Source organism: Nannospalax galili, unplaced genomic scaffold (assembly GCF_000622305.1).
Source record: "Nannospalax galili isolate Female #2095 unplaced genomic scaffold, S.galili_v1.0 scaffold406, whole genome shotgun sequence".
Taxonomy (NCBI): Eukaryota; Metazoa; Chordata; class Mammalia; order Rodentia; family Spalacidae; genus Nannospalax; species Nannospalax galili.
In genome coordinates this window covers 8,010,751-8,025,833 of record NW_008357033.1, presented here as the reverse complement: position 1 = coordinate 8,025,833, position 15,083 = coordinate 8,010,751, and the positions used below count along the sequence as shown (strand labels likewise).

The 15,083-nt window shown below is 43.7% G+C and overlaps 1 protein-coding gene across 1 annotated transcript in view; it reads left to right on the top strand.

Moving 5' to 3' along the window:
- CUNH3orf20 (chromosome unknown C3orf20 homolog) overlaps positions 1–15,083 on the top strand; it is a 55,755-nt gene that overhangs the window by 21,323 nt on the left and 19,349 nt on the right. The window contains exons 9-11 of the mRNA XM_029557105.1: positions 3,692–3,833; positions 9,127–9,237; positions 10,949–11,195. Coding sequence (XP_029412965.1) covers positions 3,692–3,833; positions 9,127–9,237; positions 10,949–11,195 — 500 coding nt within the window. The remainder of the gene's footprint in view (positions 1–3,691; positions 3,834–9,126; positions 9,238–10,948; positions 11,196–15,083) is intronic.

Below are 15,083 nucleotides of genomic sequence, written 5' to 3'. Positions count from 1 at the left end.
GAGAGAGAGAGAGAACATTCCAGATAGGAGCAGCATCTATAAAGGCTTGATGCTGGCCTGGTGTGATATCTTTTAAGAGTTCATTTGCACTCACTGTGAAAGGGAATAAAAGCAGTATACGACACTGGTGGGATTCATCAGGCTGAGCAAGATGAATGCTGTCTTTAACCAGTTTTTACTCCAGTAGTAACTATTTCTAATACTGTTCATTCTGTCCCCCAAATTCAAACTACCCTTGGTATTGTTTCTTTCTTTTCTACCCCACCCCAGGTATTGTTTCTTTTCAACTTGAACTTTCTTTGGCATTTCTGTAAATGCAGATCTGCTGGCAACAAATGCTCTGTTGTCTTTCAAAAGTGAAAAATGTCTTTGTTAAAGGATATTTTTGCTGGATATGAGATTCGGGTTGGCTTTCTTTTTTCTTTCAACATTTAAAAAATAGTGTTCCTGGGCTGGAGAGATGGCTCAGCAGTTAAGAGTACTGACTGCTCTTGCAGAGGACCCAGGTTCAATTCCCAGCACCCACATGGTGGCTAACAACCACCCATAACTCCAGTTCTGGGGGAATCCAACACATTCTTCTGACCCCCACAGGCATTGCACGACACGGGTGCACTTATACACATGCAAGCAATACACTCATACACATAAAATTTAAAAAAAATTTAAAAATTAAAAAAAATAGTGTTCCACTGTGCCTGCCCTCAACAGTTTATGATGAGAAGTCTGTAATTAGCCAATCTGTTTTCTATGGCTGCTACTTTTAAAGTTTTCTGTTGGTTTCCTAAGTTTGATGATGTGTCTAGGTATGATTGTCTTCATGTTTCACATTTTGGTCTTACTGAGCCTGTAAATGTATGTAAATTCATTTCACCAAATTTGGAAACCCAAACCATCTTTAGATTTTTTAAAATGTACTCTAAGCTAGGCGTGGTGGCGCATGCCTTTAATCCCAGCAGAGATAGGCGGATCTCTGTGAGTTCGAGACCAGCCTGGTCTACATAGCGAGTTCCAGATCAGCTGGGGCTACAGGGGGACCCTGTCTCAAAATGACAAAAAAAAAAAAAAGTGCTCTAACCTCTTTCGCTTTTTCTTCTGAGGCATTTTAGATTTTTTTCTTAGATTTATTACTTACATTTGTGTGTGTGTGTGTGTGTGTGTGTGTGTGTGCATGCATATATGTGCATGTGTGTGTGTCATGTGTATGCAAGTGCCCATGGAGGCCAGAAGAGAGCATTAGGGCATTGGATTCCCTGGAGCTGCTCTGAGTTGCAGATGGTTGTGAGTCACCTGATGGTGGGTGCTGGGAACTGAGCTTGGGTCCTGTGTAAGAGCATCAAGTGCCTTTGATTGCTGAGCCATCTCTCCAGCATCTGCATTTAAGACCTTTTGATGCTGTCCAATAGGCTTTTCAAACTCTTATTTTCTTATAGTTGTTTTCTTTTTTTTCTTTTCAGATTTTTTCTGAAAAATATTCTGAAATAATTTCTCTCGGTCTGTCTCCAAGGTCTCTGACTTTTTTCTATCATTTCCCTTTTGCTTTTATGCTAATCTTGTGAAAAGTTTACATTTCTACTTTAGAATTTCTTTTAGTTTTTTTGTATTTTCTATCCTTTGCTGATAAATTTCCATTTAATAATTTGTGACAAGTTTATTTTCCTTTACTTCCTTGAATATAGTTAAATTAACTGCTTCATAGTCAGTGTGTGAAGATTTCTGTGTCTTGGTCGTATCTGACAGAGTTTCCTTAAGAGTGTCTCATGATTCACTAGTCCCTCATCTACCACAGAACTGAGGGTTACAGCTGCCAATGTTATGCTGTGGACTTTCTGAATTCTGACATCTTTCTCTGAAGAGTATTTGATATTCTTGCTCCAAAAGGCAAAAAGGACTTAGTCACAATGAAATAATGAATTTTTCTCCTCTGCAGTGGGCAGAAGTTTAAATCAGTGTTTTTATTTCTCTACCTGTGAACTGTCTTGAGACTGTTTTCTCATGCAGGTTTCAGGGATTAGCCAGAGGTGTGAACAGTTTATACATAGAATTCCATGCTTTCCTCTGACTCATTCCCTTCCAGAATGCTCTGTACATGTTCCTGTGTCTTTGGTTGCTCCAGGTCTATTCTTTGGGTTTCTTGGTCAGAAGGTGGTAGTTTAGCCATGACTATGGCTTGCTCTCAAGCTAGAATCGTGAAACAGAGACACATACCATGCTGGGCCTTTCCTAAGCTTTGGTTCTCTTCAAAATATGCCTGGCTTTCCTTATTCTTTGGAGCCTTTGAGTATTTTTTTTTCCTTCAACTTTTTAGTTATCTGTAGGAGGTTTAGCCTGTTAGGGGCTGGCTTAGCTTTACTAGAAGTGGGGCCAGCTGGTTAGTTTTTAAGCTGAGGACTGGAATGCTCAGTCCAGCCTCTGTATGGAAGCTTAAGAAGAAGAAGGTAGCAGGGATGAAGAGATGGCTCAGAAGTTTAGAATGCGTACTGTCCTTCCAGAGGGCCTGAGTTCCATCTCCAGCTCGCACATCAGGCAGCTCACAACTGCCTGCAACGCCAACTCCAGGGAAATCTGATGTCTCTGACCTCCATGGGTACCCACATTCATGTGCACATACCCATACACATACATATAATTTAAAACCCTTCTTTTAAAAAGAGAGACAAAGCCTGGCATAGTAGTGTACACCTTTAATCCCAGCACTTGGGAGGCAGAGGCAGGCAGATCTCTTATGAGTTCCAGTCCAGCCTGGTCTACATAGTGAGTTCCAGGCCAGCCGGGGCTACAGGGAGACCCTGTCTCAAAAATAAATAAATAAATAAATAAAAAGAGGGACAAGTAGATAGACTAGTAGAGAGACTAGTTGGGGGGTTACTAGCTAAATCTGACGTGATTAAAAATGTTGGAAGTACTTTTTTTAACAGGAGTCATTTAAATAGATGAACTCTGTGGTATTCAGACATGAGCTGTAGGGATGGGTGAGGATGAGGTATTACATGACTCCATGCTGGGGTGTGAGCATAAACAAAGAGGTTTCCCAGGGTATCTGGGACCAATACAGGCAACAAAGTTCTCAGTAAGGAGTGTATTATTTAGGGTAAGCCACCTCCCCTAGGTCCCTGTCTAAGGCTGCTAAGGAGGAAACCCTATTGTTTTGGGAATGGTGGAAGAATAGCTTCTGGCCCATTTCTGCCTGGCTTTGGCTCCCACTGAGGGGAGGAATAGTAACACCTGTAGAGACTCTAGGGTAAGGGCTGAGCATGGGTGGCCCCCATCTACTCATCCTCCTGCAGGGGAAATGTTTTCCAGTGTTCCCTGCCACAGGGGCACCTTCCCACCTGCTGTAGAACAAGACTCCCAAGTCAGTTGGTTCCTGAGTAATCATAGCTGTCTGGCCCAGGATCCAGGCTGCATGCCCCAATCCAGTCTACAAGACTTGGGCTGATCACCTGCCTGATCCCTGTGCTTCTTTCACAGCTGGTTCCAAGCTTGGGCTGGAAGAGAAGAGGGAGGAGGCATTGCTTACTTTCTCAGTTAATTCCCAAAAAGACTGATATTCCTTGGTCTTCTCCATGAAAGTCTAGTATAAAACCCAGAAAGACCTTACAAACCTAGCTCCAAACCAAGCAGGACTTGTGCCTTAGGGTGGGTTAGGAAGAAGCAGGGCTCTGACAAGTGCTGGTTTCTTCATCTGCAGGTGAATGAGCAAATGAAGCTAACAGTCCTGGGGCAGGACTCCATCACTGTCACCTTTACCTGCCTGAACGAGACAGTAATACTCACTGTGTCACCGAAAAACTGTCCCCACAGCATCTTTCATGACAAACGGGTAAGGCAAAGTAGATGTGTAGGGCCAGACAGATAGGCATCCAGTCCCGATCCCAGGGTATCTCAAGAGAGCTTGCTGTGTGATAGCTCAGGGTTTTTGCTCCCCCTGATCCCACCCCACCTTCTGTACAATGCTCTTTCTTTTTCTCTGCCCTCATTCACTGCTTAATCTTATGAGCCCCTCATACACGAACCATTAGTGTCAGAGTTTTTTCGTTGTTGCTGTGCTTGGTGGTATACGCCTTTAATCTCAGCACTTGGAAGGCAGAGGGAAGTAGAGTTCTGTGAGATGGAGGCAAGCCTGGTCTACATAATGAATTCCAGGCCAGCTGGGACTACAGGGAGACCCTGTCTCAAAAAAACCAAATAAGTGGCTTAGTAGTAAATAACAGAATCCAGTGTAGACTGGTTTGAGCATGAAAAAAGACTATTTGCTAGCCAAACTGAGAAATTGGTTATGTGGCTTCACAGGGCTGGACATAGGCCCTCAAGTGTTTCCTCCAGATCTTTCCATCCCATGGTTCTGCTTTCCACTTTGTCATGTTTGTTCTCAGAGAGTCCCTTTCCGTTAGTGGCAAGTTGGCCATGGGCCTTTCTGGGCTTTTACTCTGCTACCTGTAGTGTTCTGAAATGCAGACATCATTATGCATGCATGTGTGAGGCCTAGATTTATTCCTAGTACTGAAAAAGAGGGGGGAGGGAACAGAGAGAGGGATGGGAATGAGGGGGAGGGTGTACAGTATCAACACCCACTAGCTCAATTGACTGCCCAGGGCTGACACGAACCTCATGGCCAGTGGTATGTGTTGTACCAACTAGGCAGACTTGAGTCTCCTGGAGGCCAAGGCATGCGATCAGTCCCAAGTGAACTATTCAGGCAAGGAATGAGGCAAAATCTTCCTAAAGGAAAGCCAAGGTGCTGGTCTCAGGAGAAATATTGCTGGTCAGGATAACAAGCAGTATATACTGATAACCCTCTCTACCACCCCTTCCCCTTCCAGGCCTAGTCTGTCTGTAACTGTACTCAGCCCTCCTGACTGTGATGACCTCTGTTATCTTCTACTCTCTATTCTTGCTCTTCTTTATTCACAAATCAGCCTTCACCTAACTAGGCGTGTCCTATGAGCCCTACTTGCTGATGCGCCAGGGTCCAGTACAAGGACTACTTTAAATGATGTTCAGTTCCTTGGTATTCATAAGAATCTCCATAGATGCCCAGATCTACATGTGCTCCAGTCCCTTGTACAAATGCTGTAGTAGTTACACATCACTATGTACATCCCCTGTGTACTTCCATCATCCCCAGATTGCTTGTCATATCTAGTACCGTCCATGTGAATCCAGTTCCACTATATTGTTCAGGGAACCAGGAGAGAAGTCAATTCAGATGCGATATATTTTTTTCTGAATATTTTCTAGCCTCAGTTGCTTAAGTATGAGGATATAGACCCCACAATAAAGAGGAATGGCAGCACCTTCCCAATATTTGTTGAAGGGGATACAACAGAAGCTTTTTAAGCCAGACTTTTCATTATTGAGTCTTCATTAGCACTACTGTGGCCTGGGTCAAGTCAACAGCAAGGAAAGAGACAGAGCAGAGGAAGAGGGCATCATCACTAAACCTTGAGGTGTCCAAAAGAGAACATCTGGCATGCAAAGTAAGACTGGGGTAACCAGGGGCTCATGTGAATAAAGCAGATCACTGCATTCCCCTGTGCTGTGCTTTTCTGGAATAGGCTCCAAGGAACAGAAACAGTTTATACAGGGCCAGTCCCTGTTTATACCTGCCCATCTGCAGGAACTCTAAATAGCACGTCTTTTCCTCTCTACAGTATCCTGGCTGGGATGATAAATTTTGAAAGCCTGGCCAAGAAGCTCTTAAGCTATGGTGACATCACCACAGTATGCCACAAGCTCATAGGCCCTCAGAGATGGCAGAACCCATAAGGGATACCTGGTCCACTATGCTTGAGTTACAGAGACACTTGCAGGCATTCACTGGTGAGCCATATTATCTGAAGAAGACACAGAACACAACCACCATCTCTCCGTGTTCCTGCTTTATTCATTCCATCTTCATTCCAGCATTTTCTTTCATTGATTTACTAACTAATTCAGTGTTTATTAGCACTAGAAGTATGTCAACGTGACTGCTGGGGTTGTAGAAATGAAGCTTCTTTCTAGTCTCTGAAACTTATAGTCTACTGGAAGTGACAAAAAGAACATAACACCAATTATGAACTCAGCCTGGTTAGTGTGGTGTGGGAGCGGGCACGGGAGAGCTGATGAGATATGAGGAGAGAAAGTGCTTGTTAAGGAGTTCATAGGAACACCTGGGAAACTCAGATGCCTGTGAACCTAGCCTGCACCGATTTCTTCAAGGAGAATTATAGCTACAGTGGGCTTGGGGTACAGTTCAGTAGTAGAGTACTTATCTAGCACATGTGAGGCGTGGGGCGCCACTCGTAGCAGAAAGGAAGTAAGGAAGGGGGAGGAAGGGAAGAAGGCAGTCAGTTAGCTTGTCAGGCAAACACAGGATTTGAATCCATTTGGGCTGAGGTAAATGACCTTGCATAGTGATGCTTCTCCCATGTCCATTTGGTTCCATGTCCTTACACTAATGCTCATTGTTCAATGCATACTGGACCTGATTAGCTCTGAGAATTTCCTGAGAACCATGACCTACGCAATGAAAGACTGCCCCAAAGGCCTGAGAGAAATGACTCCTAAGTCCATGTGGTCACATGCCCTCTAAGCTTGAGCAAACTCAGCAATTTAAGCCTGATTTTGCCTTACTTTAGTGCAACTGTGGCAAGTCAGAATTAGAAGCCCTGAGCTGTGCTATCTAGTACAGCAGCTACAGTCACATAGGGCTGTTGAACTTTGGAAGCCCAAAGAGTCCAAAATATACACTGCATTTCAAAGACTTAGTGGGAAAAGAGAAAGTAAAATTTCTCATTAATTGTCAATTTTCATTACATGTTAAATGATTGTTTTGTTTTGTTTTTACTGGGAAAAATAATTATTAGAATTAACTGTACTTTTAGGATGTTTTCATTGTAGTTATTATGCATTTAAACTAGCTCACATTTTACTTTTGCTAGACCATGCTGATGTCAAGAATAGGAACGCCATCAAGGGACACTCACAAAGCCACAGTCTGACAGTGCAGTAGAGGAGTGAAAAGTTATTTAAAATGACACAATAACTCAAAGAACATGACTGCCGTGGGGACATTTAACACAAGGATAAACAGACCGATACATTGAAACAGCCTCAGAAAACATACTGCATTATAGATGACAGATGCTGATGTGGATAGAGAAGGCTGGTTTGCCAAAAAACATTCTGGCTGCAATCTCTTTTACTTAAGAATGCAGGGTGTGTACTATAATATATTACAACTTTCTAACTAGATGAACAAAACCAAATGAATAAATAGCAGCATTTCCTGTGAGCCACAGGATTTCCAAACATTGACCTGAACTGCCCAGGCTCTGACAATCCATCACCTTAGGTCCTTGGAACTGGGGAAACTGCAAGGACCAAGAAAACTTGCAAAGTATTGGAGCTGGCAAAGAGCCTAGGCTAGGAGGAGGTCACAGGGCCTTGGGCCAGGCAGTTCTCTGGCTAAGCCTCAGTTTCTTCATCTGTATAATGATGTGTAAGGGTCCATCTGACTTTAGTGCACTTATATTCTAGGACTTTTTCTAAATCCTTTCAACCACCTCATATGTGCTTGTTTGGTGCTGGTTCTGCAAAATGCATGGCCACCTAGGAAGCTGGGGCTGGGGGAGGGTATTGTCTCTGTCATTGGGAAGCTTGTTAAATGGTTTCCCCAGACACCCATCCCAGAGAGAGCCACCCATCATAGCGACAGGCAGAATGGCAGGCCCAGCTTTTACAGCCTCGAGGCCTGGCTCCTCACTAAATATTTCTATCCAGGCAACACTTTGGAAGCGAGGCAATGCTTCGATTTAAATGCTTTATTAGCCCGGCGTGCCGCCTCAGATCCTTTTGGGAAGCAGTGTGGAAATAAATTACAAATAAATAAAATTAGCCCAGAAGCAGTGGCTGGGACCAATACTCCGAAGGATGGTTGAGGCTTTGTTATTAATTGTGTGTCCTTTACCGAGCTCTGGCCTGCAAAGAAAAGAATGACACAAAGACTAACTCTGTCACTCTAGAATATCTGTCTACTCCTCACCCAATTCTCCACCTGAGGCTTAAATGCCACAGAAGAAACTTTTTCATACTTACACTCTGTTAAGTGGGAGATACAAAAAGCATAAAGCCTGCTTTCCAGGAGCCAGCCAAGTATAAGGATAAAAGAAGTAAAAAAATGGAGAAGACCCCAGGAAGACAGGATGGGAATGGATGGGTATGGAAGTTCAGTAGAGATCAAGTGCATTGGTTGAGGAAATCTAGGAAGACTTCCTGGAGAAAAAAATACCTGACTACAATTAACTCCAGATTCTGAATGTGGTTTTGCAGTGCCACTGAAGCACTCTAGCTGTTCAGAGCAACATTCATGGAAAATAAGCTTTGGAATGGAAATTGGCACGCAGGAGTTTATTCAGAAGGGCCTTTTGAAGATTAGGACAGGGGGAGAGATTGACCTTCAGGGAAACTGAAGCAAAGGCGCTCTGGGATCCCACACGGAGCCCTGAAGCCACATGACCCTTTCAGAGTAATCCCGATGCTATATGAGAGGCCTGGACCTTTGTGCTTCTTGATGACCACCAGCCAGTCTGTGTAATCTTGGCCAAGCATGGTTCCTCAGTTAGGAGTTGTCTGCAGTCAATACTCTGGTAGCTGATGGGGTAGAAGGGTTCTAGGGGATTATGTTATAGCATCCACTATAGAGGGAAACCGGCAGCAAGTACTCCAGAGGAGCCATTGTCCATCCAGGCATTCATGAAAACAATAGCATTTACAGAGCACATTTTCTGTGAACTAGAGGAGCACAAAATGCAGTTCTGCATTCCAGGAACTTGCAGTTGAGGGGAAAAGCACAAACATACCAATTGTTTGGTTAAGTGCTAACTTGTCTGGCAGCCACATAGACAGCATGGTGGGAGTCAAGGCAAGGAGCAGTTCTACCAAGTGCAATCGGTGGGGCATCTAGGTCAGGTTTGGGCCTGTGAGCAGGAAGGACTGGTCCAAGAGGGACAGAGGTGTGTTATAGGCAGAATGAACAGCCACTTAAAAGCAGGACCAGTCCTGTTGAGCAGGTAGACAGGTCCCTGAAGGCAGGTGAACACTGCTCACTCGCCTTTGCCTCCCTTTAGTCATCTTTCAGAGTCAGCAACATGGATGACAAGATAGCGAAGATAAACCGAGCCCTGGCTGAGATCAAGAAGAGGTTTCAGAAGACAGTGACTCAGTTTATGAATTCGGTGTTGCTGGCAGCAGGTAAGGGCAAGAAGAGAAGATAGGCCTGCTCGAAGGCCTCTTATCTTGGGTCACCTGTCCCAAGGTTCAGTCTTTTTTAACCAGTCCCTCTTGAGTTTGAGGGACTCAAACTAGAGAATGACAGAGTCAGTCTTTAGGAGAGGTAGGGTCACCAGGTATTTCCCAAGAGAGTTGCCTGGAGGCACACATTTGGGACTGGTGAACTAAACCAACTTCAACCACTAGGCTCTCTCTCTCTTTCTGTGTCTTTGTTTTTTATTTTTGTTCTTGCTTTGTGATTTATTTATTTATTTATAATTTTTAGAGGGGTATCTTTTTGAGACAGGGTCTCCCTGTATAGTCCCAGCTGGTCTGGAACTTACTCTGTAGACCTAGCTGGCCTTGAACTCATAGAGATCCGCCTGCTCTGCCTCCTGAGTGCTGGAATTAAAGGCATGCACCACCATGCCTGGCCTGTGATTTACTTTTGTCTTATGTATATGAGTGTTTTACCTGCATGTAAGTCTACCATGTGCATGCAACACCTGAGTAAGGAGACCAGAAAAGGGCTTTGGATCCCCTAGAACTGGAGTTACAACTGGTTGTTAGCCCCCATGTGGGTGCTGGGAATTGAACTAGGTTCCTCTGTAAGAGCAGCCAGTGCTCTTAACTGCCAAGCCATCTATCTCTTTAGCTCCTCCCTATGTGTCTTTAATGTCTCTATGTGGCTATTTTTATTTTTTCTGTCTCTCGCTGACTTTGTGAGTCCCTCTGGGTCCCCACTGCTTTATTCCTTTTATCATTTGTCATTCTTTGTACCTGGCTCTTGTTCCTCGCTCTCTCAGAAGAAAAAAAGTCAGTTACCTTATAAGACTGTGGCCGCTAGTCTCAGAGCACACATACAGGCCCAGTGGGGGTGGCCTCAGGACCCTTCCATGTTAGGACTCTTCTTGCTCTCTGCAGGTAGACCTGGAGAAAAGGGCATATTGACCTCTATTCACCCCCTGCCTGGGCCTGGAGCCATGTTTTTCCAATAGCTTCTCCAGAGAGTCTCTTCTTGACTGAAGAGACTTAGATCAATTGTGTTCCTCCTCTGTGAGGCTTCCTTGACTTCCCTCACAAAGTAAGTCTCCTCTTCCCCTTCTCCTGGTTCCCATGGCTTCCTACACTACTCTAGTTGTCAATCTTACACCTAGCATTGTAAATATTTCCTTGTTTGCCTATCCCTTCTCAGAGGCCAGGGGCCTGTGTTGGGTTGCCTTTAATGCCTATCATCCTCATTCAATAAATGATAAGTGAATGAAGGAACAGGAGGTCTCTTCCTAGAACAGTGGAGAAAGCAACGCAAAAATATAAATACAATACAACAAAGAAAGCAGGTTTCAATGTGGAGACGAAGAGCAGCATTGAGGGAAGCAAGCAGTGCAAGCAGGACTGCCTCTGTGCCTAGCCTCCATGTTGAGTGCTGTGGAGAACACAAACCTGAGGGAAAGAGAGTGAAGCTGGGTCTTTGAGAATGGGTAAAAATGAGCTGTGCTCATTCTCCCCAACTGTGGACTGCATGAGGATTGGAGCACTGTGCTAGATGCAGAAGGATGCAGTCTGGGCAGGAAAGCCAGACTCAGTGGGTGCGAGCTCAAGCGAACCCTGTCTCTTCAGTGGCAGAGGCCCAGGGACAGGGGCAGAGGTAGCCCAGCAGTGTGGGGAAGTGACACAGCATCCCTGTTGACAGGTCTGTTCACCATAGAATACCCTGCCATAAAGGGAGAGACAGAAGTTAGTTGGGTCAAGTTGAAATCTGAATCCTTTCCTGAGTGGGGCCGTAAGTCAAGTTTGTACACAGGAGAGGCCCTTGTACGATCCCAGTCAGCCCGACCAGATTCCTTAATTGAAGACTCGTTGAAGGAAGAGGCTACATACATACCCATCATCCCTGTCCAGAAGAAGAGCAACAAAGTCGTGGCCAAATTCACACCCAGGTTGGCTTAATCCTTATTTCTTGTATAGAGCCAGGAGCTGTGATGGGCAGTAAAGACAAGGGGAACCACACAAGCCCTCCCTTTGCAGCTTCAACTCTAGGGAAGGAAAAGACAGGAGATACACACGCGGGCAAATTATTTAATGTGTATGTGTGTGTATATGCACATGCATGTGTGTGGGCACACACATGCCATGGTGTATGTGTAAAGTGTTGGTTTTCTCTTTCATTTATGTGGATTCGGGGATTGAACTTAGGTCATTGGGTTTGGTGGCAAGTCAACTGGTGAAGGCATCACACCAGCTCCAAATGACATCATTTTAGGTGGCAATCAAGACTAAGAAAAAAAGATGTCAAAGTGATGTGGCATAACAGGGACTGTCCACCGTCCAAATCTAGCCTGGCTGCCTATTTTTTTTTTAATGGATAAGCTAAGTATTTTTACATTTTTAAGTGCTTGTGGAGGGGTCAAAAGGATATTTTATGACACATGAAATGATCAAGATCCACCAGTAACATTTTACTGGCGCATACCCACACCTGCCCTTTCCCTACCATTCATAGCCGCTTTACCATGCAATGGAAATGTTGAATTGTCACAATGAATGTCAGGCCTGTGAAGACTAGGAAATTTACTATATGGTCCTCTACAGAAAAGACTGGCCTATTCCTGAGATAAAGTATGACCAGGAAGTTGGCTAGCACAGGCTACCTTGAGTAGAGAGGCCAGGAAAGTTTGTCTAAGGTAATGTTTAAAGAGAGGGGTGAAGGAAGAGAAGCAAGCATCCAAACAGACTAGAGGAGGGGGCATCACAGAGACCCAGAGACAAGTTTGGTTGTGTGAGAGATAGAGGATAGGTCAAAGTGACTGGGGTGCCACAAAGAAAAGGGCCATGGGACTTGTGAGATGGCTCAGCAAGTAAGGATGCTTGCTGCTAAGCCTGGATACCTGAGTTTTATCTCTGGAACCCCCATGGTAGAAGGAGAAAACTAACTTCTGCAAATTGTCCTCTGACCTTCACACATTATGGCACAAGTGCCCTCTTCACACACACACACATGCACACACACACACACAAAATAAATATAATTGAAAAAAAAATCTCCTTTTTTTAAAAAAGAAGGGAGCCATGATGTGAGTTGAGGACACAGGAGTAGGCAGGAGGTTCATCAAGTAGCCCTGTTAGTATTAGGAGAAGCCATTTATAACTTTAATAAATGAAGTTACCTTATCTGATTTTTCTTCTTCTAATTTAAAAATATGTAAAATATGAATATTTGGGTAAGATGGCTCAGTTGGTAAAGACACTTGCCATCTTCAAGCCTGATGACCTGAGTTCAATCCCTGGGACCCAAATGGTAGGAGAGAACTGACTCCCACAAGTTGTCCTCTGACCTCCACATGCAGGTGTGTCATGGCACACATGTGCTTATACATATACATGCACACAAAATAAACATAATTTTAAAATGTGAAAGGCACACAAAAGGATGAGCAAGTCCTACTTGTATGGTCCAGGTGCACATGCCCTGAGACCACCACATTAAGAGCAGGCCCTCAGTAACTCCACAGAAGCCCCTACACCAGTCTAGTCTCCAATTCCTTCCTCCCTGACCAAACATTCTAGCACCACAGATTAGTTTTAATAATTTATTATTTTTATTTTATGTGTATGAGTATATTGCCTGCATATATGTAAGTGCACCCATGTTGTTCAGTGCCCAAGGAGGTCAGAAGAGGATGTCAGATCCTCTGGAACTGGAGTTACTGGTGGTTGTTAGCCACCATGTGGGTGCTGGGAACCAAATCCAGGTCCTCTGCAAAAGCAGCCAGGCTGTTTACATCCAGGCATTATCTTTCTGTACTTGATAGCTCTAGAGGAGAAAGATGAGGCTGTTCTCTGGCCTTTTTCCAATCATGGTTCCAAACCTGTTGTCTAGATCCTTGAGAGATTTCCAAGCCTTTCTTCTGCCATCTACCTTCTTCCCTGGCCTTTTTCCACCAAGATTCTTTTCAACCTGTGCCCATGTGTCATCCTTTACATAAGAAGCTATATCTGATATGTTTTGCTTTTATGTGCTTTTAACAAATATTTGCTTGGTACTGTTATAGGTCTAAGAAAGTTCAGAAGCAGAGTCTAAACTAACCCCTCAGAGAATGTCCAAGCAACATTCACACAGCCACAATCCCTTGAGCCTGATGTTCACACTGTCCCCCTACACCAGCACAGCAACCTAGCAATGAGGGTGGCAGAGAATAAAGTTAAAATGTCAGTGTTCTTATACCAAAGCTTAGCAGTTTCCTTCTTCTTTTTATTTTATTATTTTAATTTTATGTGTATGAGTGTATTGCCTGCATGTATGTAACTGCACCTGTGTTGTTCAATGTCCATAGAGGTCAGAGGGGGTATTGAATTTCCCTGGAACTGGAGTTACAGACGGTTGTTAGCTGCCATGTGGGTGCTAATCCAAGTACTCTGCAAGAGCTGCCAGTGTTCTTAACTGCTGAGCCATCTCTCCAGCCCCAGCAGTTTTATTTATTTATTTATTTGCAAAACATCACCTAATTTTTATTTATTTATTTATTTATTTATTTATTTATTTATTTATTTTTGGTCTTTTTGAGTCAGGGTCTCCCTGTAGCTCCAGCTGGCCTGGGACTCACTCTGTAGACCAGGCTGGACTCGAACTCACAGGGATCTACCAGCCTCTGCCTCCCGAGTGCTGGGATTAAAGGCGTGTGCCACTACACCCAGTGCATCAGCTAATTTTTTTAAATCATTATTTTTTAAATTTTTAATAACTACATGATTTGAAGAAGCATTTCACTACACATTTAACATATTCAGTAACACTCCACAGAGCAAGAATACCTCTCTTTCACAAGTGGCTGCAAGTTTCCAGGTTCACAGTATGACTTTCTAGGTTCACAGTTGAATTAATAGAGTTACATATTATTGAACTCAGTAAAATCCCTGTAAGACATTAAAGTGGATGAGTTCTTTACCTTTAAAAAGGATCTCTATTTCATTTTAGAATATATTGTTCTTTGCAGAAAGACTCATTGTTTGTGTTAGTAACACTGAGATATTGGTGCTTGCATCTCTAATCTGTGTGTATCTGATTATTACTAGTCATAATTGGTTACACTTGGAACCTTGATGCCTGTGTGTGTCTATAAAGTCATTGGGTAGATTTCAGTGGTATTGTTTATCACCTCTACTAATTAGCATGACGTAAAGTTTCGTGCTTCCTCCTCAAATATAATACATCTTTAAAATTTGTTGATTTTTTTTTGTATGTGTGTGTGTATATCACACAGAACATCCCAAACCATCTTATTTGACTATACACCTAATTCCCAGATGGCACCCTCCCATAGCCTCCCTACCCCGACTAGAGCCCTTATACTCTGATATCCCTGCTACTGTCTACTGTGTTGTCAGCACCCCAGCCAATCCCCACTACTTGCCCTTTTGGTGAATCTAGTCATTCTATCTAGAGATCTTTGTTTTAGGCGGATCAGCTATTCCTCTTCTAGCAGCAATCAATTGTCAATACTCCTTTAGATAAGATTAGGATCTGTGGTTCATTTTCCCAGTTCTATATTGGGTTACTATCTGGGACTCCCTTTGGCCACCCTGGTCAACAACTCAAAAGAAGGTATTTCCTATCAGGCATTGTTGCTTGTTATGTAGCCTTTAGCTCTTAAAAATTATATTGGCCCCTTTAATCTTTGGTTATACTTTCCTTTTGGGTGTTTAAGGCCATACAGTTGGCCCAGATAAATCAGTTATTTTTACTCTTAAGGCCGTTTGAGGATCTGTTCCTCAGGGGTCACATGGGCTTGGGAGGAGCCCCTGGCTCCTTTCTTTTACCAGTTCCGTCT